At 42.1% G+C, this 27,810-nt stretch overlaps 1 protein-coding gene across 1 annotated transcript in view; it reads left to right on the forward strand.

Annotated features, from left to right (window-relative positions):
* The window catches only part of RIF1 (replication timing regulatory factor 1), a gene marked incomplete in the record, with an annotated part of 1,305,990 nt that overhangs the window by 1,007,927 nt on the left and 270,253 nt on the right, over nucleotides 1–27,810 (forward strand). Inside the window, 3 exon segments of the mRNA XM_044074885.1 lie at nucleotides 8,847–8,946; nucleotides 16,346–16,477; nucleotides 16,613–16,761. Of these exon segments, the coding sequence (XP_043930820.1) occupies nucleotides 8,847–8,946; nucleotides 16,346–16,477; nucleotides 16,613–16,761 (381 nt within the window).

Below are 27,810 nucleotides of genomic sequence, written 5' to 3' on the forward strand. Positions count from 1 at the left end.
CAGTTATTTGTTTCCTTTGCTTTGGGTTCACAAGGGAAATCTGTTTCAAAGCAGACTATTTCTAAGTGGATTGGTCAATGTATTGCTTTTTGTTGTTCTTATCATGGGAAGAATGTTCCTGCTGGAATCAGGCCTCATTCTACTAGGGCTACTGCCACATCTACTGCTTTTTTGAGGGGGGTAGCTACTAAGGATATTTTGGAGGCAGCTACTTGGAGTTCTGTACACACCTTTACTAAGCATTACCATCTCCGTCTTTATTCCAAGTCCAGGGCTGGGTTTGCTACTGCAGTTTTACAAGGTATGTTAGCAGCTCCTAATGCTATTTAGTTTGCCAGCCTCCCATTTCCTTTGCTTTGGGATTCTACCCAATGGTTATGACTGCAGCAATGTGAGACGAAGAACATAGTACAGTTTTGTACCTACCATAAATGTAGATGTTCGAGGATCTACATTGCTGCAGTCCTATTTTCCCTCCCTCCTTCCCCACTATAATTTGTAGTGGCTGTGTTTCTTTTGGGGATATTCCTTATTTCCACTCTGGTGGTTGTTGGGCATTTTCCTTTTTGGCTCTGGCCTTTCTTTTGTAGGCCTTCTGACATCTGGGGCAAGAAAGACTGAGGATATGGCGTCGGTCATGCGCTTAAGTACCAATACGTACTGACGTCAGTTCTGGGCGACAATGACCGACGCCAACCTAGCTCTTTGGTATTCGGGCCGACCGAGGACAGCGGACTACCCAATGGTTATGACTGCAGCAATGTAGATCCTCGAACATCTACATTTATGGTAGGTACAAAACTGTACTTTCTAATATAGACCCCTGCCAGTGCCCCCCATTCTGCAGAATATAGAGAGGCTGTATTTGTTAGATGTCCACAGACCACTGAAGGTTTTATTGTTGGAACCAAGCAGATTAAGAAAGGGGAGCAGTTATTTTCCTTCCAACCATGTAAAAAAGGCAAGCCATTTAGCAAATTCTCTCAAAGCAGCTGTCCAAGTATAACATTTTTTGCTGTAAAGCAGCAGACAGAAATCTAGACTCCCTAGTAAAAGCTTATTCTGCTAGGGCAACAAGCCACCATGGCAGCTGGCTTCGAAAATGTATCAGCATAGCGCAGCTGTGAGGCAGCTTTAAGGACATTTGTCCGTAACTTCTGTGAGAATTATAAGCATACAATCCAATCCAAAAGCAGAGCAGCTTTTGTCAGCTATCTTGTAAGTTCTCCTGTAAACCATTACCCTGCATTCCTTATATAGTCTGGTATGTTAATTTGTGTAAACGCAGCAGTAACTCCTATAATTAACATAGTAAATGTGTATGTCCAGTGTACTATAATAGGAAATGTTTAATTAGGAGGTCAGTGCTGTAGTACAGGGTCCCTGTTTCTATCTCTGCTGATAGAAGAAAGACCTGAAGGTATCTACAGATGGGCAAATCAACAGTGCGCACATGTATGGAAGAGAGGTATTTCAGTGTGCAAGCACAATAAAGCACAACAGAGCTATTATCCACCAAAAGAAGCTAAATTAATGACAGACATAACTTCATTTGCACTGAATAAGGTCCGGACATAAATGAGTTGGGCTTAAAGCGATGTCTGAAGAAAACTTTGTGGGGAGGATTGGTCTGCAAGGCAGATGTCCTGGCCTCCTGGCTTTATTCATTGCATAAAGAATAGTACTGCTGAAGTGGTGTACTCAAGCATTGTTTATTACTGTAAGTTCACACACAGCTATGTTTTTTACTAAACACAATAAACTTCATAACCATATTGAAGACTGCCCACAAGCTCCCTAAAACATGTTCAATTCCTCAGGTCGTCCTCTTCCATCAGAATGTAGAATTGTTGGGAACATGGCAGTTCAAGACAAAAGATCCAGCCCAACTTCTCAAAAGATAGTTTTGTTGCAGGTGTTTGAACTTGAGGTTGCCCAGCTTTGGAGACTTGTTTTTAATTGCTGGTATTCTTGTTAATGAAGTACCCAACTTTCAAGTTAAACTGCTTCATTATTAAAGTATTGTTTAGAGTAGGTATGCATAGAAATGTGTAGGTGCAGTAGTCTTGCCTTTCTTGCAAAAAACATGTGGTAGTTTAATTTGTGTTGTCTATCTTGTGTTGAGGTTTAGGTGTTTGATTTAATTATATTTGAACTGCTGTGTACATGGTGCATTTCTTTTAACTTTTCAGTAAAATGACAAGAAAATGTAAAACTTTTTTTTTCAACCAGTTGTATAGCATAGTAATTGAGAGTCGAAACACTTGATGTTCTGTAGTCCTATCTCGCCTTCATTCTTACACTTGGGATCGGAGCCAAACCTAGGTTCCGACTCGGCCATTCTCTAGCTCAAAAACTTCTGGTTGGCTGATGGCTAGGAGGTATCCCATAATGCACTGCTAACGTAACCCAGATCTCGTTTGCCACTCTTTGAGCTCAGATGTGCTTCTTCTTGGCCGTGGCTACGTGAAAACTTTCAATACGTTTTTTTTTCTAGTTATTTGCTGACTAAAAATAATTATATTCTATAGTTTAGTGGGTTATCACATTCCGTGTCTGTCTTAGATAATTTGCTGCATTGTTTACTGTGTGTACTGTTTGTGCTTTGATTGGCCGTTCTTCCATTAACCTTCTTGTATCCCTGCATCACTTTCGCATTGCTGTGCTAATTGTTCTTGTTCCTATTTTTCCCTTTCACCTAGGGCTAGGCCTGTTTAAGTTAGAGGACCTAGTCCTCCATTCTATTTGTCTTTTCTCCCAGGGCTAGGCCCAGTTTAGTTAGAGGACCTTGTCCTCTGGTTATTTCTTTCTTCACCTATTAGGGCTAGGCCCGTTTAAGTTAGAGGACTTAGTCCTCTGTATGCCTGTTTGTCTTTGCTGTTGCCTAACTGTTTGGAGGTAGTTCTTGTGCATTGTTATCTTTAGTTGTTTATTGCACTGTCTAAGGATGCTAATGATCACAAGCCTTCGAGCTTTAAAAAAATGTACAAAATGTGCCCAGAAAATGTCCTTAACAGATGGGCGCACCATCTGTGTGTGTACTGTTTGGGTGCTATTCACCTCCAAGGGTCTTGCTTGTTTTGTCATGCCTTTAGTCTCTGTGCTCTTCAAGAGAGAAAGAACAAGCTTATCTTGAAAGGACTGTTGAAGCATTCTTTTGATGAGGAGTTGGCCTCTTCATCCTCCAGCTCTAAATCTCCATCCTCCAAGAAAGAGAAAGCCAAATCTACAAAAAGGCAGTCTCCCACTCATTCTGTGTTGTCAGAGCCACCATACAAAATTGCCAAAATGACTACTTCCTCGCCGGCTCCACTGGTTTTGGTGCAGACAGATGTTTAGATTGTGGATCCATCAGTTTCGGAGCTGATAACTGAGCCTGTGTCTCAGAGCCAGTCAGCTGAACTCCTACCAGTCTCCCTGACTCTTAGGTCGCCTATCTTTCAGCAATCTAGGTCCCGCAGTCTATCCTCCAGGTCCTCTAGGAGCCTTTCTGATGACGTTGAGAGAGTGGTGCGCAGACTGCTTCAGACTTTGGTGCTGGCAAATTTACTTTTGGCTCCGTCCCAGTCAGCTCTGGAGCCTAATGTGCCCATACTCCCCCCTCGATATTGCTCCTCCGAGCCACTCTGGGGCTTCAGAGCCAGATATGTAGGTTCCTAGGGTTGTGGAAAGGTTGGTTCCAGCTTATCTCAGTCTCTCGGTTCCGATATCCGCTCCGACCCTTTCGGTGCCATCCGTGGGGTCTAGGGTCCTCAGTTCTCTGGTCGGCCCCGAGGGGAACGCTTGGAACCAAACTTCGGTTCCGAGCCTACCTCTTGGTGCTTCGGCTCTGGTGAGTTTGGACCCCACATCTGCCTCAGAGCCCATCTCCTCAGTGCTGAGGACTGCCTCTTCATCTTCGGAGCGGGGGGACATCCTCTGAGCCAGGAGGATCGGCTTTCGAGGTGATGTGTGCTGTCCAGGTCTTCAGTTTCAACCAGAGGTACTGACACTCTTCCCCCTAAAGCACCAGTTGCAGTCTCAGCTCCCTCTCTCTCCCAACACAGTAGAGACTCGCAGTCTCAGGAATCTCCATGAGTGGTCCCCAGTGTTCCGAGGTCTCCCCAGAATACCCTTCTGAGGAGCCACCTTGGAAGAAAACTTGTAAGAGGAAACATGTTGACTCCCCTGATGAGTCCATTACATCAGACACTGACCTTGAGAAGTCATAAGGGTCCCCCAAGTCGTCCTCTGATATCTCATTCGCAGATATCCTTGCGATCCTGAAACAGAGATGCGGCTGGCCCACCACATCCCCTTCTGATGTGGAGTCAGTGTACCTGAAGGCTTTCGGGTTTCAACTCTCCACCTCTTGGGTGTCTCCACCTTTTGACGAGCTGCTGGATCTAATGTGTCGAAAGGTGTGGGAGTCTCCAGATTCTGTGGAACCGGTTCCTAGAAGACCAAATAAATTTTTGTCAGCACCTCAGGACAGACTTTCTTACTAAGGGCGTTCCAGTAGATGCCATGGTGATGGCAGCAGCCACCAAAAAGGAACTTGCTGAAACTTCCTCCACTATCCATCCACCGAACAATGAGTCTCGAACGATGGGATAGGTAACGGAAGCGTGTCTTTTCTTCAGTGGCTTTTAGACTTAGATCGCTGAACTACCTGTCTCATTTCACAAGGCTCCAGAGAGATCTCCTAAAAGAACTGGGAGAGACTCTGCAAGGTAACGTATCTGAAGCAGTATCTGAGAAGGTTAATGCGCAGATGTCTACCTTAAATTCTATTGTAAATCCTCCATGAGGCTGATATCTTACGCAGCTGATGGAACGAGTAGGGCAACGGGTTCAAGAGTTGCTCTTAGAAGACACTCCTGGATGCAATTGTGTAACTTTACACAGGACTTTAAGTCTACATTTACCAACACTCCCTTTGATGGATCCTCATTGTTTGGAACCAAGGTGAAGACACATTCACCAGGTGCGAACAGAAAGGAAAAACCCTGTCTGCTGTGGGAGTCGGTTTTTCCGTTCCTTCTAGACCCTATCCCAGAGGATAGAAGGGCGGTAAAATGTGGTTCAAGAAGTCGTAGAGGTTTTTTCAGGATGCACAAGGTGATTCCTTCTCCAGAGGCAGAGGAGGAGGAAGTAATGGTAGATGCCGCCCTAGAGGCAGGGGAAGCCCGAAGAACCAGGGAGACTGTGATTCCTTTTGTGGTCGTCCCTATCAGCGCTCCTGAAAGAAGTCCTGACTGTGTGTCTCTGGAGCCAGTCGGGGGTCGCATATCCTTATACCCAGAAGCCTGGCACGATATCACTCAAGACAAGTGGGTATTAAGGATAATTACTAGAGGTTACCATATTCCCTTACTTTCTCCACCTCCTCGGATCAGATGAATCCCAGATGTTCCACCCAATCACAGGGATTCAGCAACTCTAGAAATCCAAAAGTTGTTCATAAAGAGAGTCATCCAACCCATCCCCGCAGACCAAGTAGGATTAGGGACTTTACTCCAAATTCTTTTTGGTGTCAAAAAGAGCAGGGGATTTGAGACCTTGGATCTCAGCAAATTGAACAAATCTGTACAGAAGTCCAAGTTCCGAATGGTCACCTTACAGTCTATATTCCCGTTGGTAGGGAAAGATGGTTGGATGTGCTCCATAGACCTCCAAGATGCGTACTACCATATCAAAATGAACAGGGCATCAAGGAGTCACTTACGCTTCCGGCTGGGAGCCAGTCATTGCCAGTTTTGTGCCCTGCCCTTTGGTCTCACCACAGCCCTCAGGGTGTTCACCAAATGCATGGCAGTGGTAATGGCTCACTTGAGACGTTGGGGAATTCTAAGTGTTTCCGTACCTGGATGACTGGCTCCTGACTGCCACCACCAGGCATCTACTGTTACAGGTCAGGGACCCTACCATTGCAACTTGCTTGCAGTTAGGGATTACAGTAAATTGGCAAAAATCTGCATTATCGCCCTCTCAGCATGTGAATTTTATTGCCGCCAAAATAAACAAAGTCTCAGTGAGGGCTTACCTTCCCATAGAAAGAATTCAGAACCTCAGGGAACAAATTTTGAGCTTACTTCCTCTAAGAAAAGCCAAAGCAAAGATGGTGCTCAAGTTGTTAGGGACGATGGCATCAACAATAACATTAGTTCCTTTATCCAGACTGCACATGAGGGTTCTGCAGTGGTTACTTTTTGTCCAATGGTCACTGCAGCATCTACCTCTTTCTCACCCCATCCTGGTAACAGAATTGTGCAAACAGGATCTTCGCTGGTGGACCCAGACCAGCCATCTAAACACAGGCAGACCGTTTGTTCCACCCCCCCCTTGCCACCGTGACCAAGGATGCCTCCCAGATTGGGGGGGGGGGTATTATCTAGGGAGAACAGTCCAAGGCACGTGGCAGGAACACGAGGCTCATTTGCATATCAACGTCTTGGAGATAAGAGCAGTGCTTCTGTCATTGCAAGCACTTCACAGCTTTCTTCCTCTAGGGATAATTGAGATCCACACGGACAATATGTCGGTGGTGTGGTACATAAACAAACAAGGAGGGACCAAATCTTATCCCACTCTGCAGAGAAGCCCTTCGAGTGTGGGAGTGAGCAGGGTCTTCCCAACGCTTTCTGGTTGCAACACACATTCTGGGGAAATCCACCGTGATAGCCAACAGGCTCAGCAGGGCTATTCTGATGCCTCACGAGTGGTCTCTGAACACACACATTGCGGAACATATTTTTCACAAATGGGGTCAGCCTTGCTGCGATCTATTTGCCACCCCTCTAAATGCCAAATGCAGCAGCTACTTCACCCTAATTCCCCCAGAAGGGGAGATGCCCAGAGATGCACTCGTTCACGATTGGCCCTCGGGACTTCTCTATGCTTTCCCACCATTCCCCCTGATATCGAAGGTAATTCAGAAAGCAATATCCTTGGGAGGCAAAATGATTCTAATTGCTCCTTACTGACTTTGACAGATTTGGTTCCCCTTCCTCAGACCTCATCTAATGGCCGAATCGTGGACTCTGGACCAAGTGCCAGATTTGCTGATGCACAAGTCAGGAGTGTTCCATCCCTCTGTCCACACCCTTAGTTTGACAGCTTGGCTGCTCCAGTTCCATCCGTAGTCAGGCTTCATGACTTTTCTCCTGAGGTTATACTTATTCTGACATCTTTTCACAAATCTTCTACCAGATAGACTTATACCAGTAAATGGAAGAGATTCTCCTTTTGGGCCCGTGAGAGAAACCTTGATCCTTACACAGCTCCCATTTCTGCCATTTTAGAGTTCCTGTCTCAGTTGTGCCCTCAAGGGCTTAGCAGGCTACCACTATTAAAGTTCAACTGGCAGCTATTTCTACCTTTCATTTGGCTAATGACCCTAACCTTATGACTCATAGACTGTATAGAGCTTTCCTTAAAGGGGCCACTTTAAGACCTGCAGTCATGGATCTGGTGGCACCATGTGATTTGAATTTTGTATTCCATAGACTTACTTCAAACTCTTTTGAACCTTCAGCAACTTGTGACCTTAAGTTCTTACCATGGAAAACTATATTTTTAGTGGCTATTACATCTGCAAGGAAGGTCTCTGAACTGCAAGCTCTTTCCATTAAGCCCTCCTTATTTGGTATTTCACAGAGATAGGGTCTCCTTATGGAGAAAAACCCTTCCTTTGTTCCTAAAGTTTCTTCTCAGGCCAATATTAATCAGTCCATTGAATTACCTGTTTTCTTCCAATTTTCTTGTAATTTTTCTAACAAGGCAGAGTACAGATTTCACCAACTGGGCCTGCATAGACAGTTGAGTTTTTATCTTGACAGAACTAAGAATTTCATAAGGTCCGATCAATTGTTTGTTTCCTTTTCAGATACAAGGAAGGGCCTTCCAGTTTCTAAAACCACATTGTCTCACTGGATTTCCAGCTGCATTTCCTTTGTCTATACATCCAGTGACAAAGATCTTCCCTTCAAGGTGAAAGCTCATTCGACCAGGTCTATGTCTACCTCGGTAGCTTTTCAGGCAAAAATTCCTATAGATATCTGTGCAGCAGCAACATGGGCTTCACCTCATACATTCATTACTCACTACAAATTGGATATGGCTTCCAGGAACAGGTCTTCCTTTGGTTCCACAGTACTCTGGAGCATTTTCCAGTGAGCCGCCCAAGATGAAGGTGCTGGGGGCGCTGTCTAAAGGGTAAGAATGAAGGTGAGATAGGAGTACAGAACGTAAAGAAGTTATGTACTTACCGTAACGTTTGATTGTTGTCCATCTCGCCCTTCATTCTTACAAACCCTCCCTCCTGCCCCCTCCTTGAGGACCTGGGAGTAGAGTGACTACTGCCTTATTGTTATGTTGGGTCCTTTCAACATGGTTTGTTCTTTGTCTCTGTATGTTTCTCCTTGCAACAAACAAGATCTGGGTTACGTTAGTGGTGCATTGTGGGATACCTCCTAACCACGAGCCAACCAGAAGTTTTTGAGCTAGAGAATGGCCGAGTCGGAGCCGAGGTTTGGCTCCGATCCCAAGTGTAAGAATGGAGGGGTGAGGTGGACTACAAACATCGAACGTTATGGTAAGTACATAACTTATTTTTTTCTTGGATAAAATCAGAAACTTCATAGACATGACAGCTTCTCTTGTGAGATGGTAGTGGTCATTGATTTTGTACAGCACCTGCACGCATAAGTTTGTAAGGTATATCCCCAAGTAAGCCTGAATCTGCTGTAAGACACTCATGAAGATTAATTGACTGCTGCCCGTTTTCATAGGATTGTTTTTCAGCGAACACCATTGTCTATTGCTGAGTGTATTGAGAACTGTTTTTTGTGTCCTTTTTTTTATAGATCTGTATTGAGTAAAGTTAAACAGAAAACTCCACTGTTGTGTCCTGCTTTTGAAACAGTTGATGTACCTGATGAATCCAGTGGGCCGTACGTTGATGCTGTAAGTAATTTTCACTATACTGGATTATGTGAGTTAATTTTGCAAATTTTAATTTTTTTTTTTTCCTAAAATGACTGATGGCCAATTTTGAATGCACTGTTTCCCCAGTATGTGTGATTGCTCTATGAATGGTGGATAGTGTATCATATGGCTACCTTTAGTAGTCTGCTGCACTTGAATCATGCGATGCCAAACTTGCCATGTTTTCTAAGTAACTTGACATGCTTAACTTGAGTAAGATGATTATGTGGTAGTTTGACTGTTACACACTTCTACCTGTACTGTGACCTGCAGTAATGGTTAAGTCTTAATTACTTCTTTCCTATTTGTACCTTTGATATATTTGTCTTAAGACGTGGGTAGTGGTTGTAAAGGGGTCCCATAGTAGCCCACCAACCCAGTTGGGAAACAGGCAGCAAGCATAAATCATTTTCATTCCTTAAGTGTTTTTTCTAGAATTTATACATTGCGCAATTCATATTGTACGTGATGTATGTTGTGGTGGTAGTATAAATCTGACAAAAAAAAGCCTTGTAGAATGGATATCTATTGGGAATTCCTTGCAGATATTCAGTGTATTGCATTTTTGAACTCTTGCTTTTGCACTCAGAGCTTCTCTAGTCAGCACCTGTTGATTGTTATATACTAAACAGAGAACATGTTTCAGCATTTCTTCTGCTACTGTCACAGTTCAGAATCCTTACTTTTTTATAGTTTGGTGTCTTCAGTGTGCAGATCTCCAGAGTGACAGTATGGTGGTCAGTCTCAAGTCATAACCTGACTGGAACCTGCTTTTTTCCTGGTTACCGGGAAGGTCCAGCTGGGCACAGGTCCCATTTTCAGTGGTGGCTGAGGGAGAAAAGCTCCTAACATATTATCATTACATAATTGCAATGAAAAATTAGCAAATTAAACAATGTAATTCAAAACAGCAGAGTTACCAAAATCAACAAATGAGAGTAATAAAATTGCAAGCAAATAGGAGCAGTGATAGGCAAAGTGGAAAAGACAGAGTAGAAAAAGTACATTTTACGGAGATGATGAATAATGTAGGAAGAGCAGGTTCAAGCAGTGACTGGTTTAATTTAGTAGAGCTGGCAGTGGTTAGCGAAGAGTGATACATGGGCAAAGCCAGGCTTGGTTGAGAGATGTTTTCGGAGTCTTTAAACAGATGAGTACTTGCAAGTGCTCTGATTTTTAAGGCTATGTTAATACAATGAATGGCAACAGAGTTTGAGTGTAGGAGATGTCCTATAGATTTATTAGGTTTATACATAGAAATTATTTGCTGTTCTAAATATTGTAGTGTATGGTTAGGTGAGTATTGAGTAAAAATAGAGCTGATTGCTGGGCTTGATAAAGGGTTATGTATCACTTTATGGGCATGAAGTTGTTGAGTATACTGGAGATATTGTGGTAGTTCTGGCCAGTTTAATGTTTTAAGAGAAAAACAGGGATGTGGTTTAAAGGATTTATTAGCTGCAAATCTGTCAGTTTTGTTGCAACACAAAGTTTAGATTTGAGAGAAGTTTGTAGATTTATAAGAATAGGTGCAAAATACAATAAGGCAGTGTAACTTCAGTTTGTGTGGTGAGCTATTTTTTGATCAGTAGAGTATATCTAGTTTCTGTTTTATTTTTTATTTATTTATTTATTTATTTATTTAATGGAATTTTAAATTTGCAAGTCGAATTTCAGTCAGTCATCAGTTATTACACTTGGTAATTTGATATGGGAGACAAATTCAATATTGGTATTATTTAGGGCTGTAATTTTGAAATTTTCTCTTGAATGTGTCATTGTTTGGGGGGAAAAGGATTAACTTTTTAGTATTGAGATTAAGTGGATTGTTAGAAAATTTTCAACAGAGTTGAAAGCTTTGTGTGATGGTCTGTAGGTGAGGAAGGGATCTGCTCAGCAGATAAGGGTAGCATCATCTGCATTTGAATTAGTGAAGCTTGCTGTGTGAATGTATGGAGGTCATTTCCAAATATGTTAGAGGGCCAAGGCTAGAGCTTTGTGGGACTCCAGTATTAACCGGAAGAAAAGGGGAGAGAGCAGGCTGCCATTTTACTGATTGGAGACAGGCAGATAGCTGGTGAACCAGTCAAGGGTGGAGTTAGAGAAACCTTGGATTTTCATTATAAGTATTGAGGAGACTGTACTCGAAAGGTGTAGAGAGGTCTAGGGCGAGTGTAGAGACTAGCTTGTTGTCTCTGGCTTTAATTATGTTTTGTAGGACTGCTGCAAGAGTAGTTGTAGTGCTTTGTGCTGCTCTGAATCCATGTTTGATGGTGGTTAGAATATTTACAGCAAGCATATATTTAAGTATTTGTTTCTGAACACATTTCTTTAGTGTTTTTGAGAGTGTGGATAAGACTGCAATAGGTCTGAAGTCTCCTATCTCTATGAAGTTACCTCCTTTGTGTAATGATGTTGCATATCATTTTTTCCACAGTGATGCAACATAGAATTCCTGTATTGATCTATTCAGTAGGATGGTGATGGGATATGTTATTGAGTCGGATAATTTAAGGAATTCATATGGGAGGTTGTTAGAAGCTGCGCAGGTTTTAAGTTTTCTTAATGGGTACTTTATGCAACAGCTAGCGATTGGATGTAAGGAAAAGGTAGATATAGGGGTGAGAAATGGTTTAATTATGGTGGTAGTCAGCTGGAGTCATATTTTTAATTTATGAAGTGAAGCTTTGCCACATATGCCATTCATTCATCCCAGCCACCTGCAAAAAATGAAGAGGGAAGCTTAAGGCCTGTACCTCTGCTAGTAAGATAGAGATTTTAGAGGGTGGCCAGAGCAGGAATGGGTGTGAGATGTCCAACTGTAATATCTGTTTAACTGCCATACTGGGATAAGGATTCCAAACTCAGGTTTATTGTAGTGCCTCAACCCAGACATTGTGTAGGTTAAATAAGCATGAAGAAAATTCATGCTAACAGTAAAATGTTAAATTAACTAAAAGTAAGGTAAAAAAAGTGTGTTTTGAGACCATTGTTATGCAACTAGTTAGGAAGCATGTTTCTTAAAGGGCCCTGATTGCTGAAAGAGTGAAGAACAATGGGTATCAAGATCATAAGAACGAACACCTCATGCAGTCCCAAGGAACTGGAATATAGTGTCAGACTTGGGACACACGATCTCTGAAATAGGGAGGGGCCAAATTATGAAGGGCAGCATAAAGTAAAACCAGGGTCTTGGAAATATGTTTTCTGAGAGATAACCAATGGAGTTAGGGTAGAATTGAGGAAATATGATTATAACTTGAAGCCCCAGTGAGAAGGTGGGCAGCAGAGTTTTGAACAAATTGAACGTCTAACAGCTCAGTTTCAAGCAGGCCAATATGTAAACCATTGCAGTAATCCAATTGTGATGAAACATGGACTACAGTTGGAAGAGCAGCAGGAGTAGCCATCTATTGGATGGTGCAGTGGTGCAGCGGTTAACATTATCACCTCACAGCAAGAGGTTCTTCGATTCGATTTTCGTCTGGGGTGCCTTCTGTGCGGAGTCTGCATATCCTCCCTAAGCTCGTGTGGGTTTCCTCCAGGTGCTGCGGTTTTCTCCCCATGTTGCAAAGATGTGTCTGGAGCGTTTCTCCCTGGGCATTCTCTGAAAATTGGCTCGTTCCAAGTCGGACTTTCACGGTACACAAATCTTAAATAAAGTGGTATAAGGTGCATGATACAGCTGATGTTCCAGAGATGGAAATGTGGACTTTGACAACAGCTAAAATGTGGTCCTTAAGACTTGGTCTGTCATCAGGGGTCATGCTGAGGTTGTGCACCTTAGACACAAAAGCAAGTTTGTCCCTGATGATAGATGTGTGAAAAAACTGGTAGGGAAGAGTCCATCAAGGTGGAATGCACCATCAAAGCCTCAATTTTTAAAGAGTTGAACTGTTGCCTGTTACTGACTATCCAATGTTGAGCGAGTTCCAAATCAGCGACTGGGCAGTAGCCAAAGCATTCTGGCTTTTGGTGGGAGCTTCCACCCATAGAAACTATGAAGAACCACCAATTTTGCAGTATTTTTTAAGAGTTGTTTCACAGTGGGCTGTCTTGTACTTTTGTTAAAGTGCCTCTCTGTGGCATTACAGTTAGCATGCATTGAGGACTGCCCTTCATCCACCCACTTCTCACTGAGACCTTTCTTATATCTAAACCCCAAAAGAAGCCTCATGGAACCCCAACTTGATTCTGTTAAAACAGTAATTCCTTTTGATCACAGCACGTCAGTGGCCCATAACTTCTCTTCTTCAAAATCCTTCTTGTGATTGTTACCTTTGCCAAAACAATCTGTGACATGAAATGTTATATGCGAGGGTGGTTCTACACAGTGTTATATTGGGTCCAAGGTAAGCCATAAAATGAATACCTCACTGATGCCTAAAATAGTATCAGAAGTTTCATTGATTCAGGTCATTCAGTTACTTTCTTACTCACTATCCCGACTAAAGTAAAGAGGCTATTAGCTTGCTGGATATGTACAGGTAGCTGAACTTGTATAGAAAGAATGTTCCCCAAAGAGCAGTTTCTCCTTTCAACTAAAAAGAAAAAAACAATAATGGTGATTTTTGAACACACATCCAGTGTAGAATAAACCACTTATTTTGAGAGGGCAGTGTTTACTGCATTCCTGGTTGGGGAGAGAGGGATGTGTAGGTACCACCACTATTACAAAATGAGCTCTTGCCTGGCTTCATGAAAGCTGTTTTGCCCAGTTGGTGCTCCTGCAGTTGAATTATTGTATTTAAACAAATTTGCATGCTCCCTTTCTTAGAGTTTACTACTTTTGTCCCCTCTGGGAAGGTTTGGGAGTGGTCTTTGGGACCAGACTAGGATATGGCCTCTAGAGATGGTTCTTTCTGAAGAAGTGTCTGATCTGTTTTTTGAAACCCAAGACATTTTTATTTTTGCTGACGAGGGAGCAACTTGGAGAGGAAGGCATGTATCGATGGGGGAATACAGCCTACTAGTTTAGTCCATATTGCATGTTTTGTTTGGGGATGTAAATGCCTGCTTCACCATGCGAGGTCTGGCATTGAGGTTGAATTGCTTGACCTTGGTTGGTTTAGGAACAGTGGCTTGCCCTGGTCTGTGATGTGACACTTTGTGTGTGGCAATTTCATAGTGGTTCTACTAAACAAAACTAATTGGCTTTAACAATCGGCGGCATAGTTAGTGTCATTCTAAGGAGATCCAATATGTCTTGGGTTGGGAGAAGATGGTAGATACCTGTTTTGCCAGAATAGCTGAACTGTTTCATACCAGGGCTTCTGCATGCTGGCTTAAAGCCTTTGCTTCCTCCATAGTGCATTTTTAGGTATTCCTTGAAAACAAAATCTGTTTGTGTGCAAATTTGTTCTTGTATAGTTATATCCCCTTACTTTGCCTTTATTGAACAAGGTGTAAGCTAATTTGTTTGTACACTTTTTCACATCTCCATTCATTTTCTTTCTCTTTCTTTCTCTGAGGTCACCGTTAGCATCTCCCTAAAACGCCATAGCCATATTTGGCATAAAATGTTTTTTTCATAACATCCGGCATCTTTACTGTTTTTATATTTCTGTGTATGCACATAATGCCCCTATTCTTGACACCCTTTGTGTGATATGGTAATCTGTTCTCTCTGGCATCACCACTTTGTGTCCAATACGTTTGTTTCGGTATTTATTAATGCATCAGTCCCAGATAATTCTTCTTTTCCCATGCTTTGCAGTAATTCCCTCTCCCCCAGTTTTTGAATTCTAACTTTTGTTCTGCATTCAGAAATCTTGCATCTAGTAAACAAGCAGTATCTTGTTTCATATTTGACAGCGCATTAATGTTGTAGCACACCTTACTTTACTTACACTTAACTACATTAATAAATAATGTTAAAGTTGTCTTCTTCCTTTCTGTTTTTCTACCGGAGTAAAGTGAAGACACTTTTTGTTTTTTGGCCAGTTTGCTGTTTACCGTCTTCACTTTCTTTTTTCATTTTTCTCTTAATACCTCATATCTGTTTCTTGTTGGAACACCACCACCTTTTTGGGGTTTTTTGTGTTTTTTAACTTGCTTGATATCATTCTTTTTAGTTTCAGTACTTTCATCCTTTTGAGAGAGAGAAGAATCCTCATCTTTTGATATTTTATTTTCCAAAACGGTCTGTAACTCACTTTACCATTAGTGTTGTGTTTTTGATTTCCCCCTCTTTTTGCATTCAAACCATAGATGCCCCTCTTTCATGCATTTTGAATATTAGTGTCTTGCAGTGTACCTGTTTCCCCACATTAATTACATCTTTTTATCACCGTCACTAATATGAAAAGCTTTTTGGCTGTCCAGTATGCCTTACATTAATTTGTTCATTCACCTTAATTACACGAAATATGTAGTGGAGTTGGTCTTCCACAAAGTTCAATGTTCCCACAGTAATTTCTTGCATGTATGTAAACCTAAGCCTTTGAAAAATACTTTAATTTCTGATTTGTTCACCACTTCAGTTCTGAATTTCACTGTCACTGTTATTATTTTGACCATTTGAGATAGCAGCCATGAATTCATTCCATGGGCAAATATCCTTCTTTTTCCTTCAGTAAAAACAAAAATCTTTCCAATATCTGGAAAGCTTCAAAAGTTGCATCATTAAATCTTACCCTAAAACCCAAGGGTTCCATCAGTTTGCCTAAATAAATGTGATTATATAGGTACCTTTATTTGTATTTTTATTGTGGATCTTTTGCACTGTCTTAACTACTCCCCCATTTTTTCTGTTTCAGCTGCTACTGCAGCATAAATCCTGAGCAGGCTTTCCTCCGGCCACAATCTTTGTAAGTTTCTGACAGCATTACACTTTGTTTATCCTGACTGCACTTCCTTCCTTTCTTCTGTTCACAAAGTCTTCCTGCCAGCAACAGCTTCTTTCCAACACACACATTTTTCTGTAACCTCTCCCCATCATATTGCGCTATTATCTGCAGACTGCTCTTTATCGAGGTAATCCAGCGTAGTGTCATCTAAACCACTTTCATGCAATTCAGTAATCTGTCTCTGCAAGCTGTAAAGGTACCACATTTTCCTATTGCATACTGTCATCAGGCAGGCTATCTCATTTATTTTCCTCCTCCAGCTAGCAGCAGTCCTTTGACACCCACTAGTGAAAGAGTAGGGAGAATTTCCCCATTCCCGTCACCAGATTTTCATTCGTAGGTGTGAATACCACCTCTGGTCATCCATGAAAAGAATGTGCTGTGCTAGTGGGATTGACCTGATGAACTACGTGTAAATAAGTAAAAATGTCTCTGGATTAGTCTTTGGAGTCTCATTTGATTACCAATGATGATTTGTTTATTAAATGAAGTTTACCAAGTGGTCTAACTTTTTTGTTGGCACTTTGTAGGTTGAAAGTTCACAGTTGAGTACCAAGATTAGTGGAATGGAAGTTAAATCTGTTGGAAAACGTGAGTCTCTTTTGTCACGAGCGGAAGAACTGAAGGAGAAAGGTACACCAACTCGTGTGGCTCCAGCAAAAGTAAGTATTAACAATTCTGTACAAGGTTTGATATTTTTGTGAATTTTGAATTGATAGGCTGCAAGGCCTATTTACTTTTCGCTACAATCTTTTTAGGAAAGCGTATTACTTTAAAATATTTGTCCCCTTTACTAGCTGAAGCTGGATTTCTCATCACCAAAAAGAGCTTGTCGTGAGCTGCTTTTAGAGGAAGAAAAATCTGTGGATTTTGTGTTTATTCCACCAACACAGCCTAAGGAAAGGGTGCTTACAGAACACCAGAAAGAGGTGCTAAGGACAAAAAGGTAAGTCTGTGACATGCCCTTTGTGTACTAGTTGTATACGTGAAGGTTTTCCTTAGTGTTTAGGAAAGTGCAGTCAAAGTTTTGTGGAGTGTGACACAGATTATCTTTTTAAAAAATATATACATAGACACTACTCCATTTGGTGATGGACCCGCAAAGATATGTGAATAGCATGTTGAGTCATTTATATGGTGACTGTTATGAACAAAGTGTCAATTAATGAGCTAAATATAGCTTATAGGAAGATTGATATTACTTTATATGAGTTATTGATGAATGACCAGATACAAAAAAATGAGTGTGAATTTATGACTCAAACTAATCCAAGGATCCCTACAAATTCTGGGATCCCAAAGATCCACAAGGACACCACCAACCCCCGCCCCCAAGACCAATTGTTGGTGCAAAGGCATGTAAGACCTTAGCAATAGCTAAATTCTTGGATTATCATCTAAAAAATGTTTGTTTAAATTTTCCCATGTTATTACAGACTCATTTGACTGTCTTAGAAAAATTAAGCAGGATTTGTAGTGAAGATAGTACATGGGCAACAATTGACCTGAAGGATTTGTTTAATGGTGTTCCACATTTAGAGGGCGTGGAACTATTTTATGATTTTTTTATGTAAGAATACCCATATTCACATGATCGAATACTTATATTTCGGACCTTAATGGAGTTGGTCCCAGAAAATAATTTCATCCTGTTTGAAGGCCAACTATTCAGACAAACCTCTGGAGTCACTATGGGTGCAGTTTGTGCCCCCATGTTTGCTAATGTAGTGCTTACACAATGGGAGGTTGAAAAGGTTTTTGTTAAAATATAAGCTATGTCAATTTTATGGCAGATATCCAGATGACATCCTCCTTTTGTGGGGAGGGGATCAAGATCAGTTACAAGAATTTTTTAATTATTTGAACACCAGTACTAGTTTCTTACAATTTACTATGGAAACCAGTAATGAGTACATCAACTATTTGGATATTCGGATTGATAAAAATAGGCAGATGAAGAAATTCACTTCTACTATCTACAGAAAACCCACTTACTCAAGCACATGAGTGAAAGCTGTCACCCCATATACCAGAAGTCGTCACTTGTTAAGGGACAGGGGGTTAGATTAGCCAGAATAAGTGAGATATGTTTACCATGAAAGAGATGTGTCATGTAATATGCTGAGTAAAAAAGGGTATGCACGTGAATTTTTAGATCCAATATTATGAGAAGTCACTCAGAAAAGGGAAGTAGGATATTTTTATCCACTTTTGGGTTTAGGTGTGGGCGTTGACCCACAATCTGAACCAGAAAATGTTAATTTTAATAGAAGTAGTACCTCAAGGGACAACCAGTGTTCTTTTGGGAGAGCATTGATTTTGACTTATACTCCCCAGTTCTCGGAGCTTAGAGATATATTGTATAAGAATTGTTTTTTACTGAAAAATGATAAACAAGTGGTGAGTAAAATAGGACAAAAACCCAAAGTGGTATATAAAAAATATGTTGGAAAGTAGAGTGAAACAGGTATGCAACAGGGTGGATATACCATGAAATGTGGCCATTGCTCTCAGTGTAGGTTTATATTTGAAGGAGATGATGTTGAAATACCTTCCTTATCGGGGTAGTGCAATCTTGGCATAAGAGCAATTGTGGTACCAAAAATGTGGTCTACTTAGCTCTGTGCCAGGTTTGTGAAAGATATTATGTGGGGAAAACTAAAAATGCTTTTAGGACACGCATCTACCAGCATATGTATGATATAGGGAGAGGTGGTAATAAAAATGCGTTGGCAAAACACCTTATTCAGTTTACCGAACATAATTTTAAATTTCATGTATTAGAACATGTAGCTTTGGATGAGAGAGGGGGGGGGGGACCCAGTGACACCTTCTTAAGAGTATAAAGAATTGCTGTGGCAATTGAGGGTCAATGCGGTGAATCCCCCAGGTGTAAAGTTATATCATTAGTTAGTTATTTAAAAATCAAATCTGAGTTTTATTTTTAATCATATGTCAGACATTTTAGGATTATTAAATTTTATATATCTTTAGGACATAATAGATGTGTTTTTATATGTATTATAATAGAAGCATAGAATGTTGTGTTACATGATGCATTGTATTATATTTATATTTTTGTTATGAGTGTTGGCACTTTAAAAACTAATTGTAACTTGTCTAATTAATCAGTTATGGTCAGGTTGGGGTTATATGTGTTAGCTTTTCTTACTGCATTTTATTCTGACAAAGTCATAGTTCACAACTGACGAAAGCGTTAAATAAATCTTTATAGCAGCTCATGGTGGTCCTGTGCCTTTGTGACTTTTGGTTTGTTTAGGAAGGTGCAGTCAAAGTTTTGTGGAGTGCGACACAGATTATCTTTTAAAAAAATATATGCATAGACCCCACATTTGTGAACAGATTAGAAATATTGATAAAATATAAAATATTACATTAATTTTCTGGAAGATATAAACCTATGGTAGTTAGTCTACTAAATGTTTGCCTGATTGTACCTATCTGAGGATCTTTCCAGTATACTGGTCAGCTTTTGAGCTGTCAGCCAGTGGTCCAATTTCCCTGATACTCAGGAAGACCTCTGTCACAAGCTGTGCATTTCTGCTGGATAAACCCATCTGCAGCTGACTTTTTTTAAAAGGCATGAAGGAAGCCACCTCATAAGTGCCCCAAGTTCTTTCCACGAAAGTATTTACCTCAAGTTGCGACTAGTCTAAAACATTTTTCTTCAGAAATTGCTCTTTTAGGTTGAGTTTAAATGTTTTCTGTTTAATATGCAGAAAACTATTAAAAGCGCAAATGTGGACAGAATATAAGACAGGATATGGACCTTATGTTCTCATTGTTATCAACTCTTCTTGTTTCCCCATTTTTCTGAGTGTCGCCACCCCTGTCAGTTCACTGCTTCTCTCCTACCACCTTCAACAGTCATGCTTGACTGCTGCAGGTCTTCTCTCACACAATCCATCCATCCCTTTGCTGAATGTCTTCTTCCTTTTACCATCTTCCTGTCTCTCAAAAGTCTTCACCAAATCACCTTACGCTTTCCTGCACATGTGCTTGAACCACCATAGGTTCATAGGTGTTTACAAAGCTAATAACCACAGGGACCTTTTTAAGCCTAGCCATGCATCCCAAATCTCTGACAAGTTCTAATGCCCTTGATAAGTGTAAGCATGGGCCTGGGCGATGAACCATTTACAGGTTAACTGTCTCCATTAGAGACAAAGATGCCAAACCAGGGATGAATTTCTTGTTTCCCATCCAATTGTCCAAGTTGCACTTGAATTGGGTTAGGGAGGGACTCTGTTCCACATGGATGGGGAGCCTGTTCCATAGACGGGTAGTCTGTGGGATACATAACTATCTCTCAGCAGAGCCTGTTTATTTCACAGGCAATGTTTAAGTCTTTAGAACGGGTAATTCCGGGTGCTGTTTGTTTTGTAGATATGCAGGAGGTCCATCAGAGTAGGGTCTGACAATGCCTTGTATGCCAGACATAGATCTCCCCTCAGATGCCTGTAGGAGACAGACTACAGGGATAGGGCCTTGAGCCAGTCTACATAGCACATATTTCTTACGACTTGTGTTCTTTTAGTGAGGAACCTGTGTGGACGTTCCCATTGTTGGATGTGCCTGGTTAGGTACATAACAGCGAGCATTGTACTCAATGATAGGTCTGATGAATGCCAAGTATAGTGAAACAATGACTTCCTTGGACTTGGATTGCATGCCTTTGTTTACAAGTTGCACAACATAGAATGATTTCCTCACCACTGTAGACACGTGATGATCAAAGGCTAGATTACTATCTGTGTGTCCCTGAGTCCCTGACTACTGGGTCAACTCTAAGGGGTGTGTTGTCAGTAAGATAGTTACCAGGGATGGATGACTTCCCAAAGGATACGATTGTGCATTTCTTGGCATTTAGTTTTAATCCGTGGCTCTGACACCAGTTGTTTTTGTGTTAGTCCCTCCTGGAAAACATTTGACAGTGTGAGATTCAGTGACAACTTATAATTTACAATCATCTGCAGATTTAGTCAGCAAGAGACCACTGACATTGGCCTTGACTTCTGAGAAGTAAATGCCAAAAAGGAGCGGTCCAAGAACTGATCCCTGAGGGGACTCCACTTGTGACTGGCCTCTTTGTAGAGGTGAACTCCCCAATTCTAACTTCCTAGGTCCTGTCTGTGAGCCAGTTGGCTATCCACCAGGTGACATACGAGTTTGTACCTAACCTCTTGAGTTTATCAACAATGCCCGAGTGGGGTATTGTCAAATGCCTTGGTCAGGTCAAGGTAGACAGTGTGAATACTTTTGCCCTTATCCTCATCCATTGTTTTGTTCTCTTTGATTTTCTCTACAGTTTAGCCTACTTGGACTTCTGCTCTATGTACTACAGTGCACATCCTACCACCCTTTTCTGACACTTCATCACATCTATCTCCTTCATCTGCTTTGTCGTCATTGCCCAGGCGTCTGTACAGTACTGGTTGCACCATTGATTTGTACACCCTACTTTTCAACTTTTTCTCATTCTTCTGTCACACACTACACCCAACACCCTGTGCCAGTTGGCTGCAGTCCCTCTCATCATAGCTTTGATCTTACTCAAACTTCCGTTCTCATCCACTCCATTTATCCTGTTGCACTGTTTACTCTGTTTTCAGTTTATTTTGATTTTCCTCCATTTACTGCTATGATAACTTTCTTGTTTGTACTTTTCATCCCATAAGCCTTCAGTGTTGTATTCCATTCCCTTTCATTTGTTGAAGTTACTGTTCTAGTTTGCTTGCACATCATATGCATACAGCAGCTTTGATGTTCATGTTTCACTGTTGCAGACATTACACTTGGGTTATCCACCAGCAGGCTACCCGCAGTCGGCCTGATTTCCAAAGTCTTGGTCCGGCGTCGGTTGCTGTCACCTCTTCCCTGACGTTAATGCGCCAGGGGTATAAAAGATGCAACTGACGCCATTTTCTTCAGTCTTTGTCTCTGGCGCGGTGCCAGAAGCAAAAGCAGTTCGCAAGTGCCGGTCAGCCGACTCCTGAGATTTTCTAAATTGAGTTTCAGAACCGAAGTCTTCAATAAAGCTAAGTACCCCGTTGGGGAAACTTTTTCTTGCTCCAGACCGATGTCAGTAAAAGTTAATAATTGTATTTCTTGTGGGAAGCAAATACCTCATAAGGACTTTCACTCTTATTGTATTCCTTGCCTAGGCCCCGACCACGACGTTACTAGTTGTCAGTTTTGTGCTAGATTCAACAAATGCACTATTAAACATTGGTTTGATTTTGCTTTACATTATTTTGGCCGAAGGTTTAATTACATAATGCTGTCAGAACAACCGACGACCGGAATTTATAAAAAACGCAAAGACAAAAGGACAGGCATCCGAGGTCCAAAACCGATGAAGCCTCTTCTAGGCCAGTCGCCGGTTCTCAGTGAGGTGCCTTTGCAGCCCCTGACACCCGCTACCTCAGAGCCACAGGCCGTTACCGACTGCCATGTGGAGACACTGAGGCCTGTGGAAACTCAAGGTATTGGGCCTAAGGAAGCTATTCCCTTAGATGGGTCCGGAGCCGCTGAGCAGGCATCGGCTTCTGAGGGTGTTTTCAGACCTTCACAGCTTACAATTAAGCCCACTACAGCAGCCAAGGCAAAGTTAAAAGCACCATTAAAGACAAGGAAACAAGTACAGCATTCTCCAGAACAGTCATCCATGCCAAAGAAACAGATGCTTAAAATGGCCGAAGACCTAATTACTTTAATCAGGGGTTCCCATCCCCCTCCTGACAAAAGGCCTAGGCAAGACACTGACTATGATTCCTCTGACCAGGTTTCTATTTCTTCTGATTCCTCTTCTGATCAGGGATACTCTCTCCCTCCCTATGAGGACTCTGATGCAGAAGAGTCTATACCTTCAGCCTCTCCGCCTGAGGATTATTCCTTTGGGGAAACCCTGCACACCATGAGGGAGCATTTCTATTGGGAGAGCCAGGATTATTCAGAGTCCAAGAAAAGGCTCAGAGACTTTCTTTTATTGCCCCAGCACAGGCCCCTGGCTATTCCCCCTATACTTGATATTGTTGTTGATGTTTTCTCTGAATCCAGTCTGACTCCTGATTCTTTACCCCCTGCACCAGTCAAGCCAGACAGGTACTACAGGGTCCCTAACTCTCATAAATTTCTTTACAAAAACCCTGCTGCAGATCCAGAAACAATTTCTCAGGGTCCTAAACGGTTTAAGGCTTCCACTGCTAAAAATCCTGTCCCCTCAGATAGGGATTCCAGAGCTCTGGACAGATGGGGGGAAAAAGTTTACACTTCTGCTACTTTAGCTGTAAGGGCTTTAAATTGCCAGTTTCACATGCTTAAGTAGCAACAGTATCTCATGTCATTGTTAAAGCAGAAAATGGTTTCAATCTCAAAGTCCTGGCAGTAAGGAAATGCAGGATTTATTGCGTGCAGCTGAACAAGTGGGAAAGCATACTTTACAATGTGGTTTTGATTCATTAGAGGCTTCTTGTAGAGCCGCAGTTACAGGCTCTGTTATTCAAAGGCATGCTTGGTTGAAAGAACAAAGTTTACCTGACCATGTTAAAGTAAAATTATTGAATGCTCCACTACAGCATGACACTTTGTTTGGTGTTAAGGCAGAAGAGGTGTTAAAGAAAATGGAGGATAAAGCAAAATCAATGCAGACAGTAAAGGATTTCTTGCAGGTTCAACCACCTAGGTTTAGCAGAAACTGGCCTACAGAAAATTGGTCCTGTCTGGTGTCAGACAGGCCACAAAGAGGCAGATACAGACGCCCAAGAGGCAGATCTCAGCCCCAAGGCTCCTACAGACCTAAACAATGGGGTGCTTCAGCCCCCAAAGGAGGGGAAGACAAATCACAACCTTATAGGAAGCAGTCCCAATGACTTCCCTCTACAGATGCCAAGCACTTACTTTTGGCAGCACCCCTAGGGGGAAAGCTAGCACTTTTCTCAAAAAATTGGCACATAATCACCCAGGACAAATGGGTACTGAATATTGTTTCTCAGAGTTACAGGTTCCACTTTCACATGCTTCCAAAATCAAGAGGTATGCCGGACCTGCCACAAAACCAATGGGCAGAGGCACAAAAACAAATTGCTGCTCTCATGGACATGGGAGCTATTCAAAGAGTACCACAGCCAGAACAGGGGCAAGGATTTTACTCAAGAATTTTCTTAATACCCAGAAAGGACAAAGCCTGGAGACAATACTGGACCTGTCAATCCTAAATACTTTCCTGGATGTTCCAAAATGTTAACACTACAGCGGCTTCTACCCATGCTGGGCAAGAAGGCTTGGCTAGTTACTTTGGACCTCAAGGAGGCATACCTGCATGTCCCAATCAGACAAACTTGCAGAAGATACCTCAGATTCATAGCAGGCTCAATGCATTACTAATTCTCTGCACTGCCCTTTGGCTTATCTACTGTGCTCAGGGTCTTCACAAAATGCCTGGCACCAGTAAAGGAATTCAAATATATCCCTACTTGGACGACTGCCTTATTCAAGCAGAGAGCAAGGACATTCTACTAAAGCATCTGGCGTTTGTAAAAAGATTGCTAGTTTGCCTAGGGTACACAGTAAACGAAAAGAAATCAAAACTAGTGCCCTCTCAAGAGATAATATTCCTGAGTGCAAGCTTAAATACAACTGCCCAGATGGCTTATCTCACACCAGACAAACAAAGGCAACTGACTCAATACTTTCAACTGATGGCAACAAAGACCCAGCTCCCTGCAAGAAATATTCTGCAGGCCCTGGGCTTCATGGCGTCCTGCATTTTACTAATTCCATATGCAAGACTGCATATAAGGAAACTACAATGGTATCTAAAAAGTGTTTGGACTCAACATTGTCACAGCCTGGAGACAATCATAACTTTAATTCCCTGCCTACAGCAGGAGTTTCGATGGTGGTCCCAGGCCTGTCACCACAACAAGGGACAGCCTTTCACCTTACCCACAGCCAGGTAGACAATAACAACGGATGCATTGAATTATGCCTGGGGGGCACATGTGGCAGGAAAATGTATTCAGGGCATGTGGCCCAAGGAACAAATGCATCTTCACATCAATCAGAGAGATGTTAGCTGTACAGAATGCCCTGACAGCTTTCAAAGACCTACTACATCCAGGACAACTAGTAATAGACGGACAATACTACAGTTATGTGGTACATAAACAAGCAAGGGGACACACATTCCTACCCCCCCTATGCAGGCGAGCCATGACCTTGTGGAACACAGCACTAACCAATCAGGTACATCTGCAGGCACAATTCCTGCCAGGAACAAAAAAATACACTGGCAGACGAATTAAGCAGAAATCTCATGGACCCTCACGAATGGAAACTAAATCCACAGGTGTTCAGCATGATAACAAGGAAATGGGGACGCCCAGACATAGATCTTTTTGCCTCCCCTCACAATTGCCAACTAAAGAAATTCTGCACAAGAACTTATCACTCTCAAGCATGGAAAGTGGATGCTCTATCATTCAGCTGGAAAGCTCTGACAGTCTATGCCTTCCCTTCAATGCCTCTTCTTACCAAGTTACTCCTAAAAGTCAGACAAGAAAGGCCAAAAATGATTTTGATTGCCCCAGACTGGCCACGCCAGCATTGGTACCCAATCCTAAAGAGCTTGTCTCAGGGCCCAGCTTGGGCTTTACCTCAGATTCCTCATCTACTGACTCAACAAAATCAAATTCTGCACAGTCAACTCAGAACCTTAAATCTGGCAGCATGGCAGATAATGTAGCCACTCAGACTGCACCTCTCTCTAAAGCTGTTATGGATGTCATTTTAGAAGCCAGGAGGCCCAGCACTAGGAAATCTTATGCAGAAAAATGGAAGAGATTCTGTGCTTGGAACCAGGCACAAAGGCTCGACCCACTTGTTCCAAATATACCTCAGATTTTACAATACCTAACTGAGATGCTGGACAAAGGTCTATCTTTCTCATCAATTAAAATCCATGCCTCTGCCATTTCAGCTCATTACAATACGGCACCTCATATTTTTTCACATCCTCTACTAAGACAGTACCTCAGAGGGGCAAAAAACATAAGACCCCCAAGGAGAGCACCAGTACCAACTTGGGATCTCAATTTTGTTTTAGAAAAACTCACACTGCCTCCTTTTGAACCAGCCAGCACAGCTGATATAAAATTCTTATCATGGAAAACTGCTCTGCTCCTGGCAATAACTTCAGCAAGAAGAGTATCAGAGTTACAGGCATTAATGGCTGTGGAACCTTTCATCATTTTTCACCAGGGCAGGGTTTCTCTCAGGACAAACACTACATTCATGCCAAAAGTAGTTTCCAATGTGGCCCTGAACCAAACCATTAATTTACCAACTTTCTACCCAAATCGCCAGAATAAAGGGGAGAGTCTTCTGCACGCTTTGGATATACACAGACAGCTACGATTCTACTTGGACAAAACAAAAGCTTTCGGAAAAACTGAGCAACTGTTTGTAGCCTATGCTGCAGGATCACAAGGAAAACCTATCACAAAGCATACAATTTCAAAATGGATAGGACACTGCATCCGCTTCTGTTATGCACAACATGGCAAATCAGTGCCTAAGGTCATTAGGCCACATTCTACCAGAGCAGCAGCCACTTCAGCAGCCTTTCTCAGAGGAGTACCAACCAAGGACATTTTAGAAGCTGCAACCTGGAGCTCAGTGCATACTTTCACCAAGCACTACCACTTGCCTCTCTACTCTAAATCCAGAGCAGGCTTTGCCACTGCAGTCCTGCAGGGCCTGGTAGCCTCTCCAAATCCAATCTAGACCCAGCCGCCCAACCTTAGCTTTGGGATTCAACCCAAGTGTAATGACTGCAACAGTGAAACACGATGCACATAGTACAGTTGTGTACCTACCATAAATGTAGATGTTCGAGTGTATTCACTGTTGCAGTCCAGGTTACCCACCCACCTTTCCCCCTTTTCATTGCTGGGACTTCTCTGTACTTCTCAACTCTATACAACTTATGTGGTGTATTTGCTTGTAGATGAAGGAAATGTTTATATTAGTACAGGCATGCTTTTTGCCATAATTTTATTTTTCCAGCTTTCCTACTTGGAGGGCACCTGACATCTGGGGCAAGAAAAACTGAAGAAAATGGCGTTGGTTGCATTTTTTATACCCCTGGCGCACTGACGTCAGGGAAGAGGCGACAGAAACCGATGCCGGACCAAGACTTTGGAACTCGGGCCAACTGCGGGTAGCCTGCCGGCGGATAACCCAAGTGTAATAACTGCAACAGTGAATACACTCGAACATCTACATTTATGGGTAGGTACACAACTGTACTTTTTGTGCCCTCCAGCCTGTTTGCTAATGTAGTCTGTCACCAGTATGAACAGCAGTGGGCTCAGAGCTGAACCCTGGTGCATACTCACTCCCACTTGGAACCCCTTTGAGAGTCCAAACACAGACTTACACCATTTCAACTAGAGTTTCCAAGACTTGCAGCATTTGCACTTCTGCCCAAATCAGCTTTCTTGGGAAAGTATCTTGTACTTTGGGAATGCCCAGCTGGACTCTGTGCTCATCTTTAGCTTTTTCTCCACTATGTCTCACTGCACACTTCTGATCAGTCATGCTTTATCCTCATGAATCCAAACTACTCGTCTCTCATCTTACTATCACTACTGTACATTCATTTATCAATACCCTCTCAGTATTTTCATGCAGTCTGGCAGGAGTTTGTAGTTGTGAATGTAGCCTTTCACACTAAGATACTTATTCTCCATTAATCTGGAATGCTCCGTCTCCTTACTGTTTAGAACCTTCAGAAGCCATTCATCTTATAGCTTGCCCACCATTTTGATCCTGTCTGCTGTTATCTCATCTGAACCTTCTGCTTTTTGGCAGGACAGGGATCTTGCATGTCGGTTCTTTTAGTGATTAAATTGTTTTCCAAGATCCTATGCTATATATGCCATTACTTGCACGAGACTAGCCATTTCCATTT

Source organism: Protopterus annectens, chromosome 6.part0, assembly GCF_019279795.1.
Source record: "Protopterus annectens isolate FY-2018-M chromosome 6.part0, PAN1.0, whole genome shotgun sequence".
Lineage (NCBI taxonomy): Eukaryota > Metazoa > Chordata > Ceratodontiformes > Protopteridae > Protopterus > Protopterus annectens.